Source organism: Indicator indicator, chromosome 14 (genome assembly GCF_027791375.1).
Source record: "Indicator indicator isolate 239-I01 chromosome 14, UM_Iind_1.1, whole genome shotgun sequence".
NCBI classification, from domain to species: domain Eukaryota; kingdom Metazoa; phylum Chordata; class Aves; order Piciformes; family Indicatoridae; genus Indicator; species Indicator indicator.
In genome coordinates this window covers 15222248-15236796 of record NC_072023.1, presented here as the reverse complement: position 1 = coordinate 15236796, position 14549 = coordinate 15222248, and the positions used below count along the sequence as shown (strand labels likewise).

The window sequence follows — 14549 nt, the reverse complement described above, 5'->3', positions numbered from 1 at the left end:
CCTGAACTGTGCCTAGCTGGGGCTACCTATATCCCTTATCTTCTCAGCTAAGCAGTTGGTCTAAGAACACGTTTCTGGAAAAGGAGGTAAGAAAAAGATAAGCCACGTGGCTTTATTTTAGGGCAATTCAAGTCTTGGGGAAGAAGTGGGTATTCAGTGATACATGTGTGTCTGATTTCAGAGTCTGCCCAGACCATTTGCAGGGTTAGGGAAGCTCAGTTCTCTTCGTTGCGACTGGCTGAACAAAATTTTGCAAAGCTAATAAATACTATTTACAACAGTAACAGGAAGATGTCAAGGAAAATAAAACATAAGACAATCTAAGACCAGGTCTGCATGAGAAATTCTATCAATGCATCTGGAAGCCAATAAATTAAATCCATATGGTCCTCTCAACAGGCACTTCTGGTTTGAGCCTTACACTGATTTAGTTTCTTGGGAAGGAACTGATTTCAGCTAAACAAATTAGCCCTAAGCAGACTACAAGACATCCATCCAAAGCATTGCATAAATTTAACAAACCTGCTTTCTAAACAGATTTAGTTAAACTACTGTAATTTTCCCCACAAAGCGTGACAAGACAGCAACTGATCTTTGCTTGAATTCCACGAGGGTGGAAGCATAAAAAGGCTGGAAGGGAGAAGACAAAGAGCTAGGAGAGAACAATTCAGCAGCATCATTGCTCACTCCTCTTGTGCCTGTGCTGCTAACTCAGCAGTATCAGGGTCCTTTCTTGTCTCTTCAGAAGAGGGCTACATGCTTCTCAGTCCCCACAAAGTGCTGTTGAACAGCAGGCACAGAGCTGTGTCTAGATTATGGGCAGCATCACACTGCACCTTCTCTTTCTTTCAATTAGCTTCTCCCAGGAAGCCTGTCACCCACATGCTCCCATCAGTTTTGCATATTTTACTCTTTTACAGAATGTCTGTGGCTGCAGGCACACACACCCAGCAGTCACTGGCACACTGCTGGCATCATCTGCCATTATAATTCAATCCTGCCCTTGCAGTATTATAGCCAGGAGAGGAACAAAAGCAAAGACAACGACTGTGTGTGAAGAGAGGAAGGGAGTTACAAAGACAAGAAATCCCATCTGCAGTCACAGCCTCACTAGTCAATGAAGAAGTTGTACTCCCTCTCTTTTGTGCTTTGGTTCACTGGGGATGACAAGTCAAGGGGACTTTGGTTGAAAATATGTGGGAAAGAGGGTAGTCAAGAAAAAAGGCTTTTTTTTTATTTTTAAGAGGTGGCATTGACTCTTCTATCTATTTCAATTATCTTCAGTGTTTCATTTCCTTCTAGTTCGGAGTTGACTCTGCAGGGAACAAAAAAAAAAAAACAAAACAACCAAGGTTAATGCTCACAGTCATTTTAAAAGATACATATTCTGTGTGAACTGCCTAATGCTGAAAAGATACTCAGTATTTACCAGGTGCTTGTTAGCTGAAGTATAGCAACATACTGAACTGGTCATCTCTGGTTCTAGGTATAACTGACATGAGATCTCAGAAGGCATGCCTGGGGTGATATGGCTCATTCTAGCCCTCTGAATAGCTTGCTACCAAACCAAATCCCTCTCTCCACTCTTTGCTGTGCTTTCTATTGCTTTTTAGCAGAGATAAGACTTGGGCCAACAGAATAGTGGCAGGACAACAAAAAGTAGAGTGGAAAGAAAACTGCACACACACATTTAAACCAGTTAACCTTTCTCTTTGCAGAGCTCCCAAACCATACATTATCCTGGCAAATAAATAAACATTAGGAAGGAGCTCTGTGTTAAGTAGTTCAGATAACTTTACAGGTCTGTCTCTTAAGACTGAGTCTTGCAAACTTTTCAACCAATGCTTTAGTCTGATCAGTGCTGTGAGAAGCTCTAGCTCTTCACACCCTAACCTCATAGAAATCCCAGCGAGTCACAGCCTTACACATCCACTCAATTGGCAAAAGCTTATTACTTTAGGAGATACAGAAGTAAGTGCTTAAAGTGGGTAAGCACAACTAAAAGGCTTACAGGGGTTAGTTTTCTGGCAGAGCCACTGAGCTTGGTAGCTGTACTACTACAATATTGTTGCAATCACTTCTCCAGAATAACAATAACTTTGCCTACAAGCTCTCCAGATAGCAACCAAACTCCTAATTTATGTTTTGCATGAATACCATAGCTGAGCCTATAGCGTTACCACTGGCCTGCAGACACAAATGACAGTGACACTGAACACCCATATGACAAGCAGCCCACCCTGCACTCACCTGTGCTGCTGCAGGCCCAGCAACACCGATTTCTCTAGCATTGTCTCATTGGCTATTGTGAACTGCATGATATCATCCTGCTGTGTCCCAGGCACGGCTTCCAGGGACAGTGCTGTGTACTTTGAGGTGTCTGCTTGCCTGTCATTGCGATCTGCAAAGGAGATCGGGCTCGACGACTCCTCTAGTTGGTGAGGCTCTTCATAAATTAGCAGACTCCTTGACCTCACTGTATACAAAGACAGAAGGCAAAGAGATGAGAAACAGGCATCTCAGAGAACAGCCCTGGTTATTTCAGGAAATGGAAACTACCAGAGCAGAAATAAAACTGCAAAAGCCTTTTCATAGTGATTCATTGCTAATCTGATACCTGAGGAAACACATCACAGCAATGGTCCAGCTCTGAATTACTCACAAAACAAGACCCAAATTAGACAATCCCTTTGACAATACACACTGAAGGCAACTGGTTCATTACAGGTATATAACACTGTTTCTACCCAGTCCTTGGATGCTTTCTTGACACTAGCAAGGGATGCATAAGCTGGTATCAGCTGTGTGTTTTTAACAGTATGATCATTTGCTACCAAGTAGAAATCCTTCTGCCTTTTACAGATCACAAGCTTTAGTTTCACAAACAGTAAAAAAATCTGCTTTAAACAGAAGTTCTGAACATGCTAATGGGGAAGGGCTTTGCCTGTGTCTGTGAAGTCTGCTGCCACCAGAACAGCTTGCCAAGCTATCCTTTGAAAGACAAAAGTATATCAAGGAATGGCCCAAAAGCAAGAAGTGCTTAAGGAGAGGGCTAAGGATGGGAGTGGAAAACAAGTGCTGAAACACAACCAAGCTGTGAGCAAGACTGGGGTCATTGTCACTTACCAATGGAGTCTGTGTAGGACTCTGGTGAGGAATGCTGCCTGGGCAACACCATCTTTGTAGCTGAAGGATATGGCCCATAGGTTTGAGAGAAGCTGCCAAAAACTACTGCAAAGCACAGCACCACCATCTGGCAAAAGGACAATGCAGAAGAGGTAAGTGCAATAACTCCTGGCCCACATGCACACATTAAAACTAAGAATCAACACAAAACAGATCTGATAGCCTCAAATTATTTGTTTTGAAAAACTATTTCCATCACTACATGCAGTGTTTCTTAGCAAAGGAATGCACAAATAACAATTCAGTGTTTTAAAGGGCAGACTTCAATGCTGGAGTTTGTTTTCCATGTCTTGCACCATTTTGGCCTGTAATCTTAATTACACCCAGAGTTGAAAAGCCAACAGAACCACCACCTGTGCTTTACAGGTGCTGCTGGGAATTTCCAAGGCTATTTCTGCTGTTGGCCCCAGTGTTGCTTCAAAATGACAGAGAGGCTGACGGAATAGGAGAACAATTTAGGCCTTGAAAATAATTTCCATCAATTTATAGCACTAGTACAAAGGAACCTTGTAGCTGAGTGCAAGGAGTTTACCAGCCAGGAGTCTCACCCACCTCAAAATTAAGCATCAAATTATGAAGAGAAGTTTTCCAATCTGAGAATTTGCAAGTGAGGGGCTTTGAAGGACAAGGAATATACCCTTGAGCAGTGTAAAGAGATTGTCATTCCCCTACAATTCCCAGTTTTAGGGACACTCACCATAAGACAGGTCCCTGTCTGGGTGCTAGCTGCCTTACATGAACGGGACACTCTTCCAGCAACCATGGCTTGGAGTCTCTGCAACTGCTGCAGAAGTGTTCTGGAAAGCAAACACAACAGAAAAGCATCACACACCCTGATTTACTTGCTGGTTAAATAGCTTTTTGCTTCAACTTCCACACCTGGCAATAATAAGGCATTTATGAAAAGGTACAGATAGTTAAAGTCCTCTCCTTGAAGTCAGTAGCAAGGAATATTTTTAATTTTACAAAGTTTTTACATATATTAACACTGGAACTTTCAAAAGGATCTTTGCCTTTCCCTCACTTATATCCCTAAAGAATTACTTCTTTAGTACTTTTCAAGAAAGCTCTTATAAATAAAAATTGTGTTTTCGGTTTTTCTACAAGAAATGGTTCTGGTAAGTGTACAAACAACTGAATGTGTACAAACAAATGAATGGTCACATGCAGGTGACCAGGTGCACGTACAACCTGATTCACTGTCTTGAACACAGCAGCAGTTTCACCATTACTTGAAAAGGAGCAGAAGCAGGCTTATAATTGCACTACCTGGTGGTAGAGCTACCCAGCTACCTCCTTTTTCTAAAAGCTTGCTGTACAGGAGTTGGGACCACATGCTGGACCACTTTCAAAGAGAAGGCCTTAAAGTCAGGCACAGACACAGATTCCATTTCTCAAATTAATTTATTAAATAAAGCACTTTACTGCTGTTTGCTAAATCTTCCAGGAGTTGTCAAAAATCACAGATGCTTTAAGTGGCTGCTCTATGTCTGTCTGAGGTCCCATCCACAACAGCAATTTTCTTGTGGTTTGAGTCAATAGTCCTAGACCAGAAGGATATTATTCCTCTTTCTGGCTGTATCATCAGTTACTACAGACAGGGTATTACTCATTTAAATGGAAAATTATCTCAAAGTATGCTGAATACAGTATTTTCAAAGTTTCACAGTAGTTTTCATTTTGTTTTCATTAAGTCTTTTTAACAGACAAGAAGCAACCCAAATGCCTGTCCTCAACAAAAATAGAGTATAATTTTGTACCAAGATGTCAAATTTGCTGTTTGTTTCCAACTTTACACTTCTCCTCTAAGTCTCACAATCCTATCGCAGAGAATAACTCCAACAAAATTCCAGGCAATAGCTTTGGAGGCTGTGATGTCAAATGCTAAAGCAAGAGGCAAGGTCAGGATGTAAGAGAAAATAGAAGGATTATTTTAAGATCAAACTGGCTAAAAGCTAATTGTAGGACAGACCCAGAGGTGCCTTCACAGCTCAATATACACAGGTCTGCCTATTATTATAGATTTTTTTAATCATCAATGCTCACTGCTAATTAGGGTTTAATGAATTCAAGGACTTCAGGAATGCATTCTGAAATGAGCACAAGGCATGCTCATAGCACAGATTTATTTGGGCCAGCAGATCCTTCTAAACTTATTAAGGAAGGATATCTTGCATGCTCTTGAGAGCATGGTTTATTCTGCAACTCAGTGTTTAAAAAAAGAAAATGAATTCATCTAATTCAGTCCTTTATTCTCCAGGGAGATCATAAGCAAACCAAAAAATAAAAACACTGCCCACCACGTAAATGAAACCATCCTAATTCCCTGCTCCCTTCTGCATTTCTCCCCAGCTCCTCCTGACATCACAGGTTATGCAAAAACTTGCATACATGGTATATTTCCATCAAAGAACATGCTGGATGCAGTATTTGCACCATATAGCACCAGCTGTGTTATACAGCAATGTCTTTTTAGCCCTCTAATATCTGTGCTATTATAGAAGACTAAATCTTTCCCGTTTCAGTCATTGGGCTTGACAGAACAGCTCTGCAGAGCAAGGAGGAAGCAGCCCGCCTCCTCCTGCCCCACCTGACCATTCTTGTCACTTTTTGTGCAGCTGTCAGTGAGGAAACAGCTAATGGGCAGTGAGGAAATCAACAGGTAAGAGGCAGATCTCCTCATTTTGCTCACCTCTGCCTTTTTGTGTCCAATTTAAAATACATGCTGGGCAGAGGGGGCCCAGGGACCTGATCCCAAAACACTTCCCTTTTGGAAAGTGTAGTTATGCAGGTATTCTGAAGACTCCTATACAATAGAGGAAGATTCATTCCCCATCTTATTTACCCTCTTCACATAAAATGTTTTTCTCCTTCAAGTCACTTATCTGTTTGAGTACAGATACTGCCTTCTCAACAGACAAGGACTCAGTGTTGGGAAGTGACAGGTTACAGGCATTTTCAAACTCAGAGCAAGAGCATAAGCAATAAACAAGTTTGTTTGTTCAAAGATGATACCAGTTTACCCTGCCTTCACCAAAATGGGGCACTCCTTGATACTTTTATTCTCTATTTCACTCTGGAATGGTGCAAGACTGGATTCTGAGGTCAAAAGATCTTCTTTCACATGCAAAAGCTGCCTTCATTGTTATTGATGGCTGTAAGGATTACCTGGACTAAGAGAAGGAAAAGCAGCAGCACTCCACTCTGGAGAACAGGGACTTAAGTTGAACTAAGATGCTCCCCCTCTAAACAGCAGCAAGAAGGCCACTAATGCTTTTAGTGAAACACACTGCCTATGGCAAAACCCTAACAAGAGAAAATGCAATCCCAAATCAGTGTGCATAAAGGGATTTGCACCCACAGGAATTATTTTCACTGTCTGACACATTTCCCAGTGATATTCAATTAGAGGGTCACCTCTGTAGGAGGTGTGAACGAGCTTTCACTCTTTTTGCTGCCATGGGAAGCACCTCATAGGAAAGCTGTAAAGTGACTGAAGACTCCTGCTCTCCCTTCCACATGATGCCAGCAGATCCACTCTGCCTGTGATGTCTTACTTTTGTGTGCATTCATATAGTCATCTTCAGAAAAGTCCCTTTCACTACCAAAGTAAAGAACAAGTCAAGGCTTACCCTCTGCTTCCAGGGACACTTTGATTAAGGAAAAAAAAAATTGTCACTTCAGGACCTAGCCACCTGGGAGGCTTCTTCAATTCAATATTCATGTTTAAAATGTAACATTGATTTAAACAAAGCAAAAGACAGCTTCCAGGGGACACCAAACACTGGTTTTTTTTGATCAAGATCTTTCAGATAATTTATCTACTTTGTGAGGAACAAAACTCAACTTTGATAAAGAGAGAAAAAACATGCTCTCTTCCAACTCCACACAAACATTCCTTCTCTGCCTGTCCAATTTGTAGGAAAGAGAGCAAATGCCAACGTAAGGCTTTCACTGTAATACTAAACTACCTCAAAAGAGAAAAAAACCCCACTTTTTCTTCATTTGAATTACAAAGAAAAAAATCTAGCAATTTTTCATCAAAGGTGTTTCAGCATAAAACTCACTGTCCTGCTGCTTTGAAAACAAGGAGTCACTCCAAAGCTGTCATGGTGGTCTAGCAGCTTTGATGCTGATAAACCCTCGGTGGGTTAGCCTGATATGCAACTTATCTTTAGATAACTGGAAGTTGCAACAATAGCTTGAGTGGATGCATGAGAAACAGAATGAACACCCAAATGGCCTTTTAGGTTCCTGTCAGAGTGGAGATCATTTTTCCATCCCTGCAGCTCTAACAGCTATTTCTGTGTATTGTCCATGTGTGACACTCTCAACTATATGCTAATTGGAACCTTTGTCTATCATTTCTCCAGAAAAAGTGATCACTATATTAATAAATACAGACTCAACAAAAGTGCAAAGCAGAAGTACTTCTGATATGTTATACACAGTACCAAATGTTTCAATAGTGTCTGAAAGCCCAACTAGCAGCATCTCCCAGCTAGACAATGCTGATGTCAGAGACTGTATTTAACCTCTCAGACAACTGGCAGTTTCTGCCTTTGGTCCCAGTGCCAAAACATGAGTGGATGAGGACTTCTCGGTGAATGGCAGAAGTTACTTCAACTCTTGATGCCAACTTCTTCTCACTGCTTTTGCTTTCAAAGACAGCAGTGCCTCATACATTCAGATGCTATTGAAACCAATGAAACCCTGCCTGCTTGTGGCTACCAGACATAACAGATATGCAAGTAATAATGTGCTGCCTTGGCTTTGAGAAAACTGCCTAGAAAGGAATTTGGATGGGTTTCTTTTAAGAGACTGAGTCACATAAATTAAGAGAGGAAACATATGCTAGTGTTCTAATACTAACGATGGCAAAACTGCTGCAGTCACCCACTCAGAGTAACAAGAATTAAGAACTCCCCTGCATCTTGATCCCCAGCCTTCTGCCTTGCCTTTTAAGGTGCATGAATGTCCAGGAAGATGCTTCTGCAGGTAAATTTTTTGACCACACTTGCACCTTTTACATTATGACTTTTCAGATCCAGAATTTCAGGCTAAGGTAGGCTCTCAGGGCAAGATTGTTCTAATTTTTTTCTTCTTTCTCAGAATAATGTAGGAACATTTTTACCAGAAGAAATTCTAGTGTTACCATGGTTTGGAGCCAGATTTTGAAATGCAAGCAGGGTTTCCCTGAAGTCTTAGGTATCTGTCTGTGCAAATGTGTTCTATATATAGAGTAACATGCTCTAAAAAACTAATTGCACATACTGAAACTGCTGTTCAACAGTTGTACATTTTAGAAATCGCCCTTCAGTCCCTATCAACTCCAGACAGACTACAAAAATCTGAGACTGACTAACAGCACATACATGTGCATGAACTTCTAGGCAAGCAGTAAAAGCCTAATTTTCTTTTTACACGGCAAAAATCCAACTTTGTCTTCATCTACACTTGAATGTATGAATATCCCACAGCTCTTATTTTCCTTTTATCTTTCTTCCACTTGTACATAGAAGAGCATCTGTAATGTTTATAGAGCTACTTTTAGATAATACCTTCAAAAATGTCTTTATTTTTTACTGCATGGAATACAAATAAAGGAACCTGGGGCTCTGATTTGGGCCTTTTAAATAAGATTCATGTGTTTGTGACTGTGTACTAGGTACTTTGGAAAATGAAGCCCTAAACATATAAAACTGGGCATCCAAGGATAAAGTGATACTTCATAATTTTGACCATCACTGCTTTGAACTTTGACTCCTGACTGTACCTAGGACATGGAAGTATCAGATATAGGATGCTGTGAAGACAAGTTCTGAAACATTTGAACAGTTTCTTGATGCCAAATCAAGGCTCTGAGCAAATGAGGAAACCAGACATTTTGAATTCACTGTAGGAAGTAGATAATGTACATTAAACAAGGGCCTGGAACCATTCTCTCAACAAGAGAGTTGCATAATTATACCTTAAATAAGAAAAGTGGCTCTTTGGACTTAAGGTGGAAAAAAAAAAACCACCATAATGTGCACTTTTACAAATTTCTCAGTACTTCAATTTGAAGCCTTAACAGATTTTAGATAGATTTTGTATCTAAACAGACAAAACAGCATCACCGTGAATTAAAGAATTTCTGCACAGAGGGTCAGGAATATCTGCTTCTCTGCAGGAGATTACAAATCAATATTGATGCTGTTGTAGAGGGAAGACAACAATGCAACTCATCCCATATGCCTACAGTATAAAGGATTTGGAGATAATATCACTTAGGTGAATATTTTCAGAGCATTTAGCATGAGAGAATTAAGGTCATCAAATAGCAAAGATGCTAAAGGTCCTTTCTAAAAGGATGGGCAATACCTCAAAGCTACTCTTTTGGCTGAATCCACAACAACATGAAAGCAAGTGGCCAAATTTAGCTGAACTGGAGAGAACAGCTCTGGGCTTGACTGCATGTTGCCCCTGAGTGGTCCATCCACAACTTCACCTTCCCTTAGAGCAGCTGACTGCAGCACCTTTTGGGACCGATCCTGGGAGAGAAAATCCTTCTCCACATCTAAAGAACAACTCAGGGTTCTTTTATGTAAAACCCTGGAGGAAAATACAACAGGCACAGAAATGGCTTGGCTCTCTCCAAACAAGCAGCAGATGTCTTTATGCATGAGCAGTGTGTGGGAGACACTCTCCAGCAAATTACAGTGCTGCAGGGTCTGGCTCCATGAAATTAGAGATTGGATCCGGAGTTTAGAAACAACACATGCCACTCACTTAGCAATACACTGGCTGCCAGACAAGTTCTAGGGCCATTTTCCATGATGGTGAGCCTTATCTTGAAAACCCAGCTTCCTCCCACATTTCGGTGCTACTATCCTTTTCAATAGTAATATTCAACCATCAAATACTAGATACAATATATCTAGTATTTGATATCAAATACTAGATGTAAATACTAGATACTAGATACAAATACTAGAAGGGGTTAACAGTGTGCTTATCTAGTACCTACCCATTGGAATGTGCCATCATTTGAGAAATTACCTAGCTTAAGCCATGACTGACACTCTACTCCTAGCTAACATCCAATTAAAAGCTCATCAATTCAATATTTTCTGCCATGTATCCTTTGATAAAGCCACTTCTGAGTCACCCTTTTCTTCAGAAATGAAGTAGCAAGTTTATTTTCCCTCTCCAAAGCAAGGAAATTCTGGAATGGGACATGGTTAGAAGGGTTCACAATAAATGCAAGAACATCTAGTAGCGCAGAAGGAACTAATAATGACTCTTGAGCTTCAGCACTGTAATTTCTGGAAGTGTCACGCTCCACATCCAAGCCTCCTCTCAAGACAGTCTATCACTAAATAAAGACCACTTGGAGACTTGGGCTGTGTTTTTTTTGTTTGTTATGTATCACTAACGATTTTCTTTGGGCAGTGGAAGAACTCAGAGCGCTAAAAGGCTTCTCAAGCACATCTCAGACTAGTGAGACAGTTTAAGACCTGACATTAGTCTCCAGGCTTTACCTCACACTGCAGTCAGGATAACAGGCCTTCCTCATCTTTCTTTGACATTAACCAGACCAGATTGAGCTACTCTTCACATTTCAACTCTCTTACCTTCCAGATTTTCACCTTTCACTGCAATATCGTGCTATGGTTTTATTTCCTTCATACTGTACCTGTTAGTATTCTCCAGGACTTCAACCTTCTTACGTAGCTCACTATTTTCATTTGAACAAGTCTCAACCCTGGAGACAGCACAAAGAAAAAGGAATGTAAAAAAAAAAAAAATCAGTCATTTCTCAAACTTGCTTTCACTAAGAGCTCTGTGATCTTGCTGCATTTAATGAAAAGTTACACCAAAGAGCTTTAGTCATACTCTTTAATCATACTTCATGGTGTAAAAGGCATTGCAAAAGATACTAGTAACTCTGGGGCACCTGCTTAAAGTGCTCAACTACACCCCAGCAGATGCAGCTCCTTCAGGATGGGCTGCAACTACTATTTGCCTCCTGAAACAGACACAGTAGAGACTCCACACAGACTTTCTCTGGGTAGCAGGCCACGCAACAGGTACTTTAAAAGTCACAGAATGTGCAGTATTTATGTTGTTAGCAAGTATTTTGTGCAAAGGTGTTCAAAGTGTGCGTTTCACTACTAGTGTGTGGCATCAAGCAACTTGGCAAATGCTGTACTTCTGAAATCAGACCCTGGAATTTCAAGTTTACAGAGCCTGATAAACCAAATTAATTCCCAAGAGCGTGCTCATTTCCACACAGCTCCTGGAAACCTCCTAAACTAAAGCTGATTATCATATGACATGCCAAATAAGAGACCCGAGTAAAAATGTGGGACTCATTAAAAGATAAATATTGACTAGTCAGAATAGCCTCAAGAAGGAGAAAGGTAAATGGAAATAGCTTTGGTATCGGTATGTACAAAAGTAACTCAGATAAAGCAAGACTCATCCATAAAGAGTTAAAAAAAAAAAAAAGGGAACTGCATCAAGGATATTCACCAAAGATGGTGCAAGGGGTTTTACAGATCCCTCTGGTGAAGTGCAAAACAGAAATACTAGAATACTTGTCTGCTGAAAGATTGCAGGGGATTACACCACTAAGTGGGGGTTTGGCTCCTTCCCACTCATGAAGTCGATGGGTCACATGCCGTTTTCCCGAGTCCTGCTTATTTTCTTTCCCTGGCAGTCCTGACTCACCCACTTCCTATTTACGTCTTCATCTGTCCCAGAAGACAGAATATATACACTATGAATCCACCTTTTCCTGGACACTGTCTACCTACTAGGGCAATAGAGTTGCATGATGGGGAGACCAATAGCAGATGGGTCTTTCTTTATTTCAGGTTTCAAGTCTTTCTGGCACGTTGGTGACGTGTTGCTGATAGGGACAGTTATGACTGCAGCACCCCAGCACTCCTAGGAGCAGAAGGGACTTTTCTAAGTCCTAACCACAAGATGGCAGCTGGCACTACGTGCACTACCGGTCCCAGCATCAACAACTGGATCCCTTCCCAGTCCAGCAACTCGTGCTATTGGCCCACTTGAAACAGGAAGGAGGCTGGCCTTACTTTTTTTCCAGACTGTCCATGTATTCTTTCTTTTTTCTTCTACTTTCCTGGGCAGAGATCTAAGGAAAAAGCAAGAAAAACACCAAATATTTGCATAGAAAAAAAAAAAAAAGGATCAGGGATGAAATAATAAACTGGTAAAAAGCCCTGACATTATTAAATTCAAGCCTCCAAGCTGTTCTCATTTCTATTCCTCGTAAGCAAAGTACTGACTTGATCTGTTTCCGCATCCTGAAGCAAGACTGCTCCTCTCAGTCACAGGAAAAAGATCATTCCTTGCTCTTACAGAACTAACCTTAAAAAGTAAATCAGATTCATCTGGAGAGGATATCCTAGGACAGATACTAAAAAGTTGATCCCAGGACACTGCCCTGCACCTGGGAGACAAAAACCCCATGCATGCGCTACAAAGTAGCTTTGTAGAAAAAGACTCGGCATGTCCTGCTGAACAACAAGTCAAATGTAAGTGAATTAGTTGCTCTGTCTGCAAAATCAGTAACACAATGCATTAACCTTCAAAAATGTGTTAATATCCCCTAGATACCAGGCTTTCCTCCCTTATCACTAGGCTCTTCCCCATGTTAAAAGAAAGCTAAGACTCATCGAGCATTTCACATTTGTATGAACCACTCCTGTAAAGGTCATGGAATTCAGTGATCAAAAGACCAGGGCACTGAAATACACAATCAGATCTTAAAACATGAAGCAGAGGAAAAGAACACCTTCATCACCATGGGAAGAATGCAGAGGTCTTTTCCTTCCATAAGGGTAGGACTGTATTGTTTTTAAAATGCAGTCAAGCAACAGCAACTCAACACCCTGCTTGCAAACTACTCAATTGTTGATGTGTCAGGTAATTACCTAAACGAGGGCATAGTGGCACAGTGACATTTGATGGATGCATTTAGGAATAAAAAAAAATACTTTATTAAAAGACATCTCACAGCATTCAACAGTACCACAGACCACTACTGCAGAATTGTTGCAGCTTTTTTTAAAAAGAGGAGTAGGTATTACCCAGCAAAACTAACTAACATTTACCTTGTTCTTGATTTTCCTGCGGATTTTCTTCAGCACCTTCTCCTCTGCTTTTGTCAGGGGCAGTTTGGTAGGGATTGGGTACCCCTCTGCTATCAGCGTCCTCTTCTCCTCTTCTGTCAGGATGAGTGGGCCAGTCCCCTGCAATTTCTGCAGGTGTCATAGAAATGAAATAATACAACAGTAAGTGCACACAGTCCTAGAGAAAAGGGTGCCAGGGCATAGAGGCAACAGTTCTCCCACTTCAGAAAGGACTCTGCCTACTAAAAAAGCAGCCTCCTTCAACTGGGAATGTGTGGAAGGGGAAGACCTTTTAGAGAGCTTCCATTCTGAGACTGAACCTCTGAGACAGGATTTTCCCAAAACAGTTGTTCTTAGCCCAGCTAACAGTAAAACTTCCCATGGCTCAAACAGGGAAAGAGACAAATGAGAAGCTCTACTGAAAATCCTTCCCTAAAGATCACTACTTGATTCCCACAAGACAAAAGGACAGATGCAGTTCTACTAGGGACAGGTTAATCCATGAGGGCTGGGCCCCAATGCAAAACATAATCCACGGCAGGAGAAACCTATTAACACTGCTGAACCTGGTCTCAACTTAGAAGAGAGGCACACAATGTTCTCTGTTGGAACAGAACAGACTAGTGAGAAAAATTACTGGATCTGCAGATTTGACCATCTCAAGAACAACAGAAAGTTACAAATCCACATCAAAAATGCAAAATAAATTAAAAAAAATATATAAAAAGGGAAACAGATGTATGGATGCTGGAAAAAGCTAGCCCAACTTACATGTGGTGCAGTCAGAAGAGGGGAATTGGAGAGCGCTGAAGCTGTGCGAGATGTCACTTTAGCTGTGGCTTGTAGCTGGATTGGGCTTGAAGGAGGGAGCGATCTAACCGGGCTCTGCCCTCCTTCAGAGTCACTGCCATGGCTGCTGGGAGGGGTTGGAGGCAAATGCAGAGGATCCACTGCTAAATGCCAAGAGAGACATAGAACACAAGGCTTTGAGCTGCTAATTTAAATTTCCACTAGAGCCACCACCACCACCACCCAGTTTTCAAGACTAGGACTGCCTGCTAAAAAATGGATCAACTAGAAGTGGCAAGTTGGAAGACTTTCAGATCATGCAGGTCTCCAAGGGAGGAATGTAACACAGCAGCTATCTTTAGGTTCAACAGACAAAACAGGGCTCTGCACATATGCTCCAGTTATTTCTACCTATACTTCAGCTGTTTT

General features: G+C 41.2%; 1 protein-coding gene across 1 annotated transcript in view; it reads right to left on the bottom strand.

Moving 5' to 3' along the window:
• Positions 1–1124: 1124 nt before the first annotated feature.
• CREB3L2 (cAMP responsive element binding protein 3 like 2) overlaps positions 1125–14549 on the bottom strand; it is a 75663-nt gene continuing 62238 nt past the window's right edge. Inside the window, exons 5-12 of the mRNA XM_054386695.1 lie at positions 14103–14284; positions 13314–13460; positions 12273–12331; positions 10865–10933; positions 3884–3983; positions 3127–3253; positions 2251–2476; positions 1125–1315 (exon numbers count right to left, since the gene is read on the bottom strand). Of these exons, the coding sequence (XP_054242670.1) occupies positions 1240–1315; positions 2251–2476; positions 3127–3253; positions 3884–3983; positions 10865–10933; positions 12273–12331; positions 13314–13460; positions 14103–14284 (986 nt within the window). The 3' untranslated portion in view covers positions 1125–1239. The remainder of the gene's footprint in view (positions 1316–2250; positions 2477–3126; positions 3254–3883; positions 3984–10864; positions 10934–12272; positions 12332–13313; positions 13461–14102; positions 14285–14549) is intronic.